Below are 12,883 nucleotides of genomic sequence, written 5' to 3'. Positions count from 1 at the left end.
TTAAAAAAAAAAAAAAACCACGAAGCCTTCCAGTGAAAACATGTGCATGGGCCTAAACTCTATTAAAAATTTTGTGCAAAAAATAAAACCCAAAGAGGACTCTCATCTCAGCAATTTCATTTCAAATATGCAGACTAAGGGAACAAAAGTAGTAGAGAGGCCTGCTGGTCTAATGCAAAGACTGCTTTCCAGAAATCATGAACAAGTTGGATAAATTAACAGATCTGGCAGCAGCGATGGGCCTTTAAGGGAAGGTCTGCGAATTTGGGGAGGTACTTGGGTAACACGTCGCGGTGGAGATCTCTCCCAGCGCCTGTTGCGGGCGTCGGAATGAAGGCTGACTCGCCCACGGTCTCACGTAGTTCGGAAATCTCCGGGTTCCCCGGTTTCCCGTATTTCCGTCTCCGCACTTCGCCGGCACCCGAGGGCTCAGGAGGCTGCCACGCTGACGCGCCGCCCCCAGGCACGGGCGGGGGCCGGGCCACCGTCTCTAGGGCGGGGCGGGCCGGAGGTGCGCGGCCCGCCCCGTGCTCCCACCTCCGGACCCGCTCGCGGGAACCGTCCTTCTGGCTTCCCGGCTCCAGGGCCGCGGCCCGGGAGGAGGGGCCTGCCCGTGGGCTCCGCGGGGTGCGGGCGGCGCACGTGCGGGCGGGCGGGACCCCCGGTGCCGGGGGTGGGGCACCCGGAAGCGCGCGTGGATCCGCCGCTCCGCGCCCGGCGGGCCGGGGGGCGGCGGGACCGCGCGGGGAGGCGGGCGTGCAGCTGGGGTCGCGGCGGGCTGTGGTCACAGGTGGGCGGCTGTGGCGAGGGCGCGGCCGAGCGGACTGGGGTCCCTGAGACTCCAGCCGTCACACCCCGGGGCCCCGCGGAGCGGAGATCTGAGACGCGCCCGCGCCCCTGAAGGAGCCAACCCTTCTCCGCTCCGCCTCCGCCTCTTTGGCTGCGGCTGCACCTCCGGCCGGAGGGCAGGTAACTTCCCTCCCAAGGTCATTCTCCTGGCGGGGCGGTGCTCAAGGCCCGCCCACGTCCTCCCCATTGGCAGGGGCGGCAGAGGCGCGCCCCGCGCGGGGCTGGAGAACCCAGGCTGGACCACAGCCCCGAGCGCTGCCCGGGAGCCTGTTGGCGTTCTCGGAGCCGGGTCCCCGGCCCCAGCAACCGAGTGAGCCCGCGGCGCCAGCGGGCTTACGCTTCGCCTCTCCCCAGCGCCCAGAGCGAGTTTCCACCCGCGCCCAGGCTTGGGGCGGGGACCGCTCGGCTCTCCGCAGCTCGCACCCGCAGGTGAGCGCTGCCGCCCGCGCCCCGGCTGTCCTGGGCGCGTGGTCGGCTGTCGCTATGGGAACGGCTGGTGCCCAGACGGCGCCTGCCCTGGAGAGGAAGGGATGGTGAAGGGAGCTCGAGCCCCAAGAACCGTGGAGCCCCCTGCTTGGCCAAGCGGAGCCACAAAAGCCTGGGAAAACGGGACCTCCTCCCCCTCTTTCTTCTCATTTTTGATTGCTCTGGCGTTGGTGGTTAATCAGAGAGAGGCGTGGATGTGTTTACAAGATGTAAGTTGTGTTCTTTCCACCTTTACCTTCTGAGGGCTTCTTACGCCTCATGGTGACAGGTGCAAATCATGACACAGAAGGGCAGCATGAAGCCAGCGAAGAATAAGAAAACTGAAGAACCTGAGTTGGAGCCCCTGTGCTGCTGCGAGTACATAGATCGCAATGGGGAAAAGAACCACCTGGCGGCTTGTTTGTGTGATTGCGAAGATCTGGATGAAGGGTGTGATAGGTAAGAACAGGCTGCTTCCTGCTGCCTTCCCACCTTCCCTTCCGAGAACTGCCGTGTATACTTTAAGCTTAGCCACCAGAATGCTAGAATTTGCTCTTGATTCTATTTCCAAGCATCTAGAATGAGAGTTGGCTTCTGTGTGAAGTGTGAGGATTTTATAAAGATGAATTACGCAGTAGTGCACAGCCGTCACTGTCTGTCCAGCTCAGTTTACTAGGAGATTATCATTTTTCATTTAAAGAGAGAAGATGACAGAGAAAACAGGCAGATAAAAGGATAGTTGGCAAGTTAGTATAAAAAAAGCAAAGGCAAGCCAGTAGAATCTGTAAATTTAAAATGAACACATAGTTCCAGAAAGTTCCTGCATTCTCAGTGGTCTAAGCATTTAGAGACTGACTACTTGGGACTGAGTTGCACGTGGCCACAAAGGGCTTTGGGGATTGAAAGATGATTTTCATGCTGTTGGTACTGGTCTCACCCCTTGTTTCTGGGGAGGAACTCCAGCCAGAAGGCCTGTATCTCCCCTGGATTGACTGTTTTCAGTGTGAGCAGCGACACTGTCTTGATTGATCATATTATATTAATATTTGGCTTTTATTTTCACCATGATTCCAGTGATGGAAATCACTATCTGAAAAGATAATTTTGTACCAAACAGTAATAACCTTGTTTTTATCCGTTTTATAAATAATTACATATTTAAGAATTATTGTCATCTGGAAGGCATAATGTGAGGAGAACAGGGATGTTGGAAACTTGCTTTCCCATTAATAATTCTGGTTAAAAAAAGTCATTGCAGCTGCATATTGCTGACTTAGCGTTTAGTGCATTAATACAGCCATAAAAAGCATCCCCTGAGGACCTCTGCAGTCTAGTACCAACCTTGACTCCTAAAGACCCCATTACCCCTTTGTAATTCTTCCTTGACAGCGTCTACTGTATAGTCTTTTTTACAGGTGTCTTTAAATATAGGTACTTTAGATTTAATCTAAAATGTGTACTGAGAAAATGGAACACTTTGCACTAATGAGTGGAGAAATGATGCTGTTTCCATAACCACCATCACTCAAGACTGCAGCTCTTCCATTAACCTTACTACCTCTTCCTCCCTCCCAGCCCTGGGCTGTCCCCCGGGTCCTCTCCTCTGCTCTCTCTATATCCTTCTCCTCTGGAGGTAGGTGTCCAGTGCTTCCACTGCTCCTGCTGCTCTGCATCACCCCCACATGGTTATCTCCGGCTCGCTTCCAAGTTCTAGTCCTACTTTTTAAAATTGTCTGTCTAAAATCAAAGTTATCTTTCCTTAAACTCTACCTTTCCTTGCTAGCTTGTCTTAGTTCAGGCTGCTATAATAAAATACCTTAGACTGGGTATCTTATAAACAATATAAATTTATTGCTCACAGTTTCAGAGGCTGAGAAACTCAAGATCAGGATGCTGGCAGATTCATTGTTTGGTGGGACCTTCCTCATAGATGGTGCCTTCTTGTGTCCTTACACGGTGGCAGGGGTGAACAGGCTCTTTTGGTCCTCTTTTATAACAGTACTGATATAGTTTCAATGTTTGTCCCCTCCAAATCTCATGTTGAAATTTGATCCCTAGTGTTGGAGGTGGAGCCAAGTGGGAGGTGTTTGGGTCATGGGGACAGATCCCTCATGAACGGCCTGGTGCCCTCCCTTCTATTAGTTCACTGGAGACCTGCTCCTTTAAAGAGTATGGCATCTCCCCCCTCTCTCTCTTGCGCCTCTCACCATGTGACACCCCCTGCTCCCCCTTGGCCGTCTGTCTTGATTGGAAGCTCCCTGAAGCCCTCAACAGAAGCAGATGCTGGCACCATGCTTCTTCTACAGTCTGCAGAACCATGAGCCAAATAAGCCTCTTTTCTTTAAACATTACCCAGTCTCAGGTATTTTCTTTTAGCAATGCAAACAGACTAACATAGGTATTAATCATGTTCACGAGAGCGCCACTTTTGTGATTTAATCATCTCCTAAAGACCCCACTGGGAATTAGGTTTCAGCTTATGAATCTTGGGGGGACACATATTCAGACCATAGCATTCCACCCTGGCTCCTCCAAATTCCCGAAAATTCATGTCCTTCTCATGTGCAAAATACATTTGTTCCATCCCAGTGGCCCCCAAAGTCTTAACTCATTCTGGCATCAACTCAGACGTCTAATGTTCAGAATCTAGTCTGAATATCATCATCTAAATCAGATATGGGTGGGACTCAAGGTATGATTCACCCTGAGGCAAATTCTCCCCCAGCTGTGAGCCTGTGAAATCAAACAAGGTATGTGCTTCCAAGATATAATGGTGGGGCATGCATAGAATAGACATTCCCATTCCAAAAGGGAGCAACCGGAAAGAAGAAAGGAGTGACAGGTCCTAACACTACAGTCAAACAACATTAGGTCTTAAAGGCTTGAGAATAATCTTTAACTCAGTGTCCTGCCTTCTGGACATACTGGGATGGAGGTTACACCCCCAAGGCTCCAGGTTTGGAGCTTTGCTGGGTACAGCCAATTCTGTAGTTCTCCCAGGCTGGAGTTGCACGCTGGTGGCTCTACCAATCTAGGGTCTTGGGAGCGACCCTGCCCCCACAGCTCCACTAGGCATCGCCTCAGTGGGGGCTCTCTGTAGCGGCCCCATACTCATGGATCCACTGGGCAGTGCCCTAGTGGAGGCTCTCTGTGGTGGCAGTTGTCTGCCTCAGCCCTGAGGTACTCCAGGGCATCCTTTGAAATCTAGGTGGAGGTAGCCATGCCTCTGCAGCTCTTGCATCCTGTGTGTCTGCAGAGTTGGCACCATATGGATGCTGCTGATGTTGCTCTTCAGAGAGGTGGCCACTGTGGCCTATACTCTACCTAGGCCCACTGGAGTCATACCTGGAGCTGCCACGGAGCACTGCAGCAGGATGTAGTGAGCAGAGACTTGAGGTGTGCCAAGCAGCAAGCCCTGAGGTCCCATGGGTCCCCTTAGCCCCTCCTATGAAACCATTCTGCCCCAAGGCCTTGGCACTCTGGGCTTGTGATTGGAATGGTAGCCCCAACAAGCTCCTCAATGCTTCAGGGTTGTTCTTCTATTGTCTTGATGCATAGCATGGGGCTGATCCTTACTGATCTTTAGCCACAGCCTTGCTCTTCTCTCCCAAACACATTCTTGTTACTACATAGATAGGCTGAGAAGGCTGAGACTTTCCTGCTTCCCTTTTGATTATAAATCCTGTCTTTAAATCATGTCTTTCTTCTTAAATTTTACTGTAAGCATTCTACAGAAGCCATGAAGCACCCCGAATACTTTGCTGAGAGATTTATTCTGCCACATATTCAATTTTATGGCTCTTGAGTTCTACCTTATATGAAACACTAGGACACAAACACAATTCCACCTAGTTCCTTGCCGCTTTAAAACAAGGATGGCCTTTCCTCCACTTTCCGGTAGCATGTTCCTCATTTCCATCTGCGATCTCATCAGAATGGCCTTTACTGTTCGTATTTCTGCCAACATTCTGCTCATGACCTCTTAGGTAATCTCAAAGATTGAGGCTTTCTCTCTACAGCCCTCTTCTTCCGAGCCCTTACCAGAATCGCCCTTTATGGCTTATTCACAACGGTACAGGTTTTTTCCCAGCACATATTTCAAAACTCTTAGCCCCTTACCCATGACCCAGTTCCAAAGCCGCTTCCGTGTTTTTAGATATTTGTCATAGTAACACCCCACTTCTCAGTATCAGTTTCTTAGTCCATTTGGGTTGCTGTAACAAAATACCTTAGGCTCGGTAGTTTATAAACAACAGAAATTTATTGCTCATGGTTCTGGGGCCTGGAAGATCCAAGATCAGGGCACCAGCAGATTCATCGTCTGGTGAGGGCTTGCTCCCTGCTTCATAGATGGCACTGTCCCCGTATGGTGGAAGGGCTGAACAAGTTTCCTTGGGCCTCTTATAAAGGCACTAATCCCATTTAGGAGGGCTCTGCCCATGTGACCTAATCGCCTCCTAAAGGCCCCACCTGTTAATACTATTGCCTTAGGGATTAGGTTTTAACGTGAATTTTGGAAGGACACATTTAGAACATCACATAGCCCAGGTGTCCAAAAATCAACAAACACCATTCTGTTCACCTATCTCAGTCATTTGACTCATACTATTAATAGTTTGATCTTCATTCTTCCCTGTGCAGACCCCTGGCCCTGACTCTTTTCTTCCCTGGGCCCAGGCCAGGTTTTGTGCTGCACACATTTCTTTCCACTGGAAAGCCGCCCTCCCTCCCTCTCCATCCATACAAATGCTCGCTGGCCCTCGAGATCGAGCACAGATCCCACCTTTTCCACAAAGAACCCTGTGATGATTCCTCCCGGAAGTATTGACGGTCTCCTCTGAGCACACCTTGTAATGTTTGATCATCGGAGTTCATTGATTATTGCTGCTTTGTCACTTAACTAGTATTTCTTGAATTCCCGTGTTGTCTTCACAACTAGATTGTGAATTCTTTTGAGATTTGTAGGACTGTACAGGTCATAAGGTCTGAACATTACTTGTACGGAGTATGGGTACATACCTATGTATTGGTTTAGTAGAGAATATTTAGTGGAGACTGTTAAGTTTGTAGCATTATCTCCTTGTTCCTATTAAAAAGATGACACGTGAATCTGAAACGCTTGTGTTTAGTAGTAAGGAAGTAAAACGCTTGGCCTTTGGTCTCTCTTATCGTTTATCCTGCTGTTTGGCATTCAGTGTTCTGTGGTTTTTAATTCAGCAAACCCATATGAAGTCCCTTCTCTTTGTGCTCTTTCTGAATAGGTGGATTACATGTAAATCTGTGCGGCCAGAGACTTGTGAAAGAATCATGGATACAATTTCTGATCGCCTCCGAATTCCTTGGCTTAGGGGAGCCAAAAAAGTTAACATCAGCATCATTCCTCCTCTTGTCCTCCTGCCTGTCTTCCTTCACGTGGCTTCCTGGCATTTCCTCCTGGGGGTGGTGGTTTTGACCTCCCTCCCTGTGCTGGCACTGTGGTACTACTACCTCACTCACAGAAGGAAAGAACAGACTCTGTTTTTCCTGAGCCTTGGCCTGTTCTCACTGGGCTACATGTACTATGTGTTCCTGCAGGAAGTGGTCCCCAAAGGGCGTGTGGGGCCCACTCGCCTGGCTGTTCTCACCTGCGGGTTATTTCTGATACTCTTAGCCTTGTACAGAGCCAAGAAGAATCCAGGCTACCTCAGCAATCCAGCAAGCAGTGACAGATCTCTAAGTGGCAGCCACATGGGATGCCTGAACAGAAAGGGGCAGGACAAGACCAAAGGGTTCCCTGGAGCAGACACATCAGGAAGCCTCAACAATCGCACGCTCAAGGATGACCTTAAGGGCTCTTCCAGGATGTCGGCTGGAAGTCCCACCAAGGTGAAGGAGGACTGGTGTGCCAAGTGCCAGCTGGTGCGACCAGCCCGGGCATGGCATTGCCGGATCTGTGGCATCTGTGTGAAGAGAATGGATCATCATTGTGTCTGGTATGTTGGAAAAATCTGGAGGCTTCAAAAGTGTAAATTCATGTCAAACTCTAGCCATATTTGATCCTCCTTTGTGCTATGCTAAGATTTCTGTGCTTCCCAGCTTTACACCTTGTAGATATTTGTGGGCTGGTATGATGTTCCCACTTAGTCATCAGTTTTTCGAGTTTCACAGATTTAGTTTTTTCAGTCATTTCCTGAAGAAGAATAACAGAGAAGTTGTGGGGGTTTTTTCCAATTTTCTTTTGAATTGCTCTTCATTTATCTTTTCCTTTCTAATAGAGAAGTATCTACAGTTGAATGATTTTTTTTTTTTTAAAGAATTTATCAGAATCAGTATAGGCATATTTCCCTGGGCTATTCCTTTTGAACACAGAGCTCAAAAAAACATACCCCTGTTTTTAGGTGACTGTTTTGTCCTCTTGCCATAATCATTTTTTTTTTTTTTGATGCTACCAGTGATTTCATCTTAATATTATTGAATTGAGGCCCTACGAGATAAACTCTCTATTTGGTTATTTGCGGCGAGATGGACTTCTTTCATACCTTCCATCTGGCCAGTGGCAAATGAAGACAGATAAGGCCCGTAAGATGCAAAGTGCAATGTTTAAAGATAATGTTGCAGTTTTACTGAGGAAATCTAAACTGAAGGGAGTGTAATTAATTCGGGTGCGAATGCTGTAAGTGGCATGTTTGTAGGTTATTGCTCTTCAGGCAGTCGTGGTCAGTGAATCACGCCTTTCGTGTCTAGGACTCTGCTCATGTAGCACACCTCCCCCTCAGCAGGGGACACAGGAGAGGGTGAGTGTGCAGGAAGGGCCGAGAGGGCATCAGAGTGGACTTCAAGTGCATGGCTCAAGTACAGGGATGGCTTTTCTTCTGGGATTTTGTCTTTAGAAGTAAACAGGTGTTTTCATTTTTAGGTATTCCACTGTGTCTTCATCATTTATTCCCGAGTGTGTGTGTGTGTGTGTTGGTGGCGGGGGCAGTTATTTACAACTGCTGGTTTGCAGAGGTCCTGAAAACCTCACCTAACAGCGGATCTCCTCTGCCTGCCTCAGCATCCCGGCGTGCAGTGGGCAGGAGGGACTGCCTGTACCGCCTGCCCTGCAAGTGGCCATGACACAGAACTATTTTTACCTGACAAACGGCTTGTATGTTATCAGGTTGTTCTCCGCCTCACACCATGTTTCTAACCTCTTCGGATTTTTTTATTACTCTTTACATATTTAACATATGTTTTCCCATACTGTGGTGATACTTCTGACTTAGCATTTTTTAAGTTTTTATAATTCTGCTGTTTCTCTCCCTTAGCATGGTAATGACAATGTTAACTCTCTCGTAGATGGGTAACAGACTTCACTTACTAATATTTAGGAAGATTTGTTAGTCATATTCTGCTTTTTTCCTTAGTCTTGTCCTAGAACTAATGATATGATTCCACTTTGCACAGAGCAGAGAATATAAGATTGCATCCCTCTGTGGGCAAATGTTTAATTCCTTAAAATTGAAAAATAAGAGAACTTGCTTTTTAATAAGTGAAATTCACACTGTCCCTATTTTAAAAGCTTTCTTATTTATTATGTGAATTATATAGAGAACTTTTAAAAACATGTTTGCTTTTTTTTTCCCCTCTATGCTGTTTTGAGGATAAATAGCTGCGTTGGAGAATCCAATCATCAAGCATTTATACTTGCCCTTTTGATCTTCTTGCTCACCTCGGTGTATGGGATCACGCTGACCTTGGACACCATTTGTAGAGATAGAAGTGTCTTCACAGCTCTCTTCTATTGTCCTGGAGTTTATGCAAATTATAGGTAAGTTGCGGATACCACAGTGTAGAGACCCACGGAGGAAGTCATGGATGTTGCCATTACCAGGGCCTGTTACTACTGGGCTAGGAGTTCTCAACCAAAGCATAGGACAGGCAGTGGGGATGCTGGGTGTCCCTGAAATTAACAACAAAATTGTGCAGTGGTTCTATGTGTTTTTCCAAGGTGATGTCAAAAGGATGGTTGACCCTTAAAACGTGAAGAGCCACTAGTCTACCAACAGAACCAGGCTTTAATCAGGGATTTCCAGGGTTGTGACCACTCACATGCCCAAGGTAGCAATAGTGAAACTAAAGCAATCAATAACTAGCAGTTCCAGGTATGTATGGGGTCTATTTTGTCATAAATATCAAGAATCTCTTCTCACTTCATTGCCGTTTTCTGTTGCTTTTTAGCCCAATCTTCATTTACTACTTCTGACCCTTTTAAGAAGTGCTCACCATCTCTGTGACCTTTCTTTTCTTTCTAATTTCCTCTTGGTTTTTCCTGTCCTACTTTTTTTTTTTTTTTAAATCAGCACTCATGATTACTGTGGTATGTAGGTCAGAATTTCCTTAGGCATTGCTAGGAAGGGGCCCATTTGTGTGTTGTGAAGATCCCCGAGCTATGGCACAAGCTGGGATTCTTCAGCTCCGGCCCCAGCCACCTCCCCTGAACACCAGGGTGCCCCTCTGCCCGTGTTCTTTTCCTTTCCTCCACCGTTTTCCTCTGACATGAGAGCTCTACGGTTTGATCCTTTTCTTTCTTCTCACTCTTCATTCTCAGAACAATCCCTGCTTCCTCTCGACAGTACCCCTGTGCGGCATTTGTTTTTATTAGCCTGTGGACAGATCTCCCCATTGCCATTCTAGATCTAGACATTTGTGGGCATTATTAGAATAGACTGGTCCTCTTCCTCTGAGTAAGTTTCTTTCCTAGCTGTGTGGCGAGTCTTACTAGGTTGTGAAATTCTCCGCTAACGCCGTGGGTGAGGAACGTCCTAAAGCAGAGCAAGTCGCTACCCTCAGCAGGGTGACTTCAGTGACTGAGAACCACAGTCCTGCCATTGGTCCTCACCCCGCTCTGTGGCGGATTTATGTCGCCTTATGTTTATGGTGAGGTCTTTGGATTTAATCATCTCCAAGGCCCTTCAGCTTTCCAGATGAAGATTCTGAATGAATTTATTTCCTACCAGCTCTTAATTTGCAATTGTTTGAATGACAATAACCAAATGGCAGGTGCTACTGGGCAGCCCCTCCTCATAGTCTTATTAATGAGCCTGAAAGGAGCTGTCCTGCCCTACCTGATTTTGTTTGGCTTTGGGAAGCCAAGTTTGGAATGTTGTGGTGTTCCTACATCTCTTGTAAGTGAGCAAAGGGCTACCAGTGTTGGAAGTTGTCTTCTTTGTGTTCCTTAGCATTTGATTGAAAAGAGAGGGGATTAATAACTTCAGCACTGTTCCTAGGTGCCCACCTGCAGCTTCCTTGAGGACATTTATAGCAATCTCATGGTGCCTTTGTTTTCTCATGCATCAGATACAATTTAGGAATTATTCCTAAATGTTGAATTCCATTGTGTCAGGCACTCCGCTGGTTGTATGGAGCATACAAAATGCAAAAAAACAGTTCTTGCTATTCTGGTATAACATACTAGAAAAAGAGGCACCAATAATTTAGAGGAAAATAGAATATGTTAATTCTCCTAAGTTAGGTTATTGGCATTCTTGAGTATCTTCCATAGGGTTGGGGAAGGTGCCAAAGTCCTTAGTAATAAGTAAAAAAAAGTATAAAATCTTAGCATGATGATGGGTTTCTCAATGTGACAAAAACAGCAGCCCTGACTGGCCTTTCCTCCCTCCCAGCTCGGCTCTGTCCTTCACCTGCGTGTGGTACTCAGTGATCATCACAGCGGGTATGGCCTACATCTTCCTGATCCAGCTGATAAACATCAGCTACAACGTGACCGAGAGGGAAGTCCAGCAGGCCCTTCGACAGAAGACCGGGCGCCGGCTCCTCTGCGGGCTCATCGTGGACACAGGCCAGTACAATCGGGGTTTCCTGCGGAACTGGCACCAGTTCTCCACCCTGGGCACACATGCATTCCACCACCCTGCCGAGGACATTGTCTGAAGTGCCTTCCGTAGGGCTCGCCGAGGGGTGATGGCTCCTCCCTCCATCTCCCTTGCATTTTACACTTCAGTGTCTACGCAGGATGTTCATTTTATCCCCAGTTTCTTAAAGGGATTATAGGGCCATGCTCAGGTTTAGGGACTGGACTGGGAAGAAGTTAATTTTTCTGACTTCACAGCTTAAGAGATTTTTATATTAAAGCAGTAAAAGTGAGCCGTTCCTTGCCAGTCACCTTATTAATTGACTCAATCACCGGAAGTTAAAAAGGATGTGGATTGCTAATGCACAAATTGATAGAAGCAATTCTCATCCATAGTTTGGGGGAAAGAGTTTTGGATTAGGATAGTTTCTAATCCCTCTTTCAATTCTTAATAGCCATGTGACCCTTAGTCGAGTCACTTTCCCAAGTCTCAGGGTCATCTGTAAAGTGGGGTACTGATGCCTGCCCTGGCTACCTCACGGAGCTGTCATGAGGGTCATGTGAGGGAGGAGGGATGTGGACAGCACTAGAAAATAACTAAAGCACCACGAGGTATGAAGTATTATTAGGAAAATCCTAAGACTGAAGAAAAATGTAGGTCAGAATATTGAAGCCAATATTATTAGGGTAATCAGTTTTTAGCATATGCTGTATTGTATAATTAAGAGAATTTCAATTTCTCCTTAAGTATTAGATGTTAACTACTCAAACAGAGGAGAAGATGACCAGATGAATTCATGCTAGTCATCTGATCTTGAAAGGACAGTTGATAACAATTACAAAGATAATTATTGCTAATGTAACTTACAGTGGTCATGAGTTTAGGTGATGAGGTCTTATATTTATTTTTTTGTGTGTCTGTTTGGATTTCCTATAAATAACTCCACTAGGAATTAATGTTTTTCCCCCCTTTCCATGTTTTACTGGGTAAGGTGCTAGCACACTTGTGACGGTGTCTAGAAGATGAGAACAGCCATTCCTATGGGAATACTTAACTCTCTTTCCTGGGTAGGGAGGCTGTTTAGTATCAAGGGCTTGCATTTTTTGATCCTATAGTTCAAATGCTGTCACTTAACAGCACTCGATCGCAAAAATCAGTCTTCTGGCATTCGCTTTATTCTGGCATGAACGTTCTGTGAGGCGTTGATTGACATCTTCCCACTTAACTTGCACATTACTTCTCATTCACTCTTCCCTAAATAAAAGTATCTCACTAGGAGAGAAAAAACAGGGTATATGTAATTTCCACTAATTAATGGATTACTATTCTTTCCTAGTTCTTCCCAAAATACCAAGTTCTTTCAATCATATCTCAAAACTGAAGATGTATAAAAGATTAAATATTTATATAGAATGGGTCATTCTGCCATAGAATTAAGATGAGAGAATTTCAGATGGGGAAAATACCCTCTTGAAATGTTTGGTGATCTTATACATGTACTGTTTTGCAGTCCCAAAGGTAATTCATGAGTCCTTATCCTTGAATTTGCCTTAGCCTTGGCTTGATATAGGGAAAATAATGCCAGCTTTTTCAGTCACTCTGTGCATTTTGCTTTAGCAAGAGATTTATAGATGTTAAGAGGAAATATTGCTGCTTCCTGCAATTCTACCCTCTGCAGCTAGCACCATCCCTAGTCTTGCCATTAATTGGGGCTGTCCCTAAGATGGTCACCACCT

At 46.6% G+C, this 12,883-nt stretch overlaps 1 protein-coding gene across 1 annotated transcript; it reads left to right on the top strand.

Moving 5' to 3' along the window:
• The first annotated feature begins 1,606 nt into the window (after positions 1 to 1,606).
• On the top strand, positions 1,607 to 12,156 carry ZDHHC23 (zinc finger, DHHC-type containing 23). Its single transcript, XM_012652243.1, has 5 exons — positions 1,607 to 1,773; positions 6,576 to 7,286; positions 8,936 to 9,103; positions 10,959 to 11,132; positions 12,132 to 12,156. The coding sequence occupies exons 1-5, from the start codon at positions 1,613 to 1,615 to the stop codon at positions 12,154 to 12,156; spliced, it is 1,239 nt and encodes a 412-aa protein (XP_012507697.1). The 5' UTR covers positions 1,607 to 1,612.
• The last annotated feature ends 727 nt before the right edge of the window (positions 12,157 to 12,883 follow it).

The sequence above is a fragment of the Propithecus coquereli genome, unplaced genomic scaffold, assembly GCF_000956105.1.
Source record: "Propithecus coquereli isolate 6110/MARCELLA unplaced genomic scaffold, Pcoq_1.0 Scaffold386, whole genome shotgun sequence".
Taxonomy (NCBI): Eukaryota; Metazoa; Chordata; class Mammalia; order Primates; family Indriidae; genus Propithecus; species Propithecus coquereli.
Note: the sequence above shows the minus strand (reverse complement) of the source record. Positions and strands in the feature narration are given on the sequence as shown.

Excerpts from the sequence above, each read along its gene's own strand:
- ZDHHC23 (XM_012652243.1), top strand. The coding sequence starts at position 1,613 with ATGACACAGAAGGGCAGCATGAAGCCAGCGAAGAATAAGAAAACTGAA. Across the intron at positions 1,774-6,575 it reads CTGGATGAAGGGTGTGATAG|GTGGATTACATGTAAATCTG; the intron begins GTAAGAACAGGC and ends CTTTCTGAATAG. Across the intron at positions 7,287-8,935 it reads ATGGATCATCATTGTGTCTG|GATAAATAGCTGCGTTGGAG; the intron begins GTATGTTGGAAA and ends TGCTGTTTTGAG.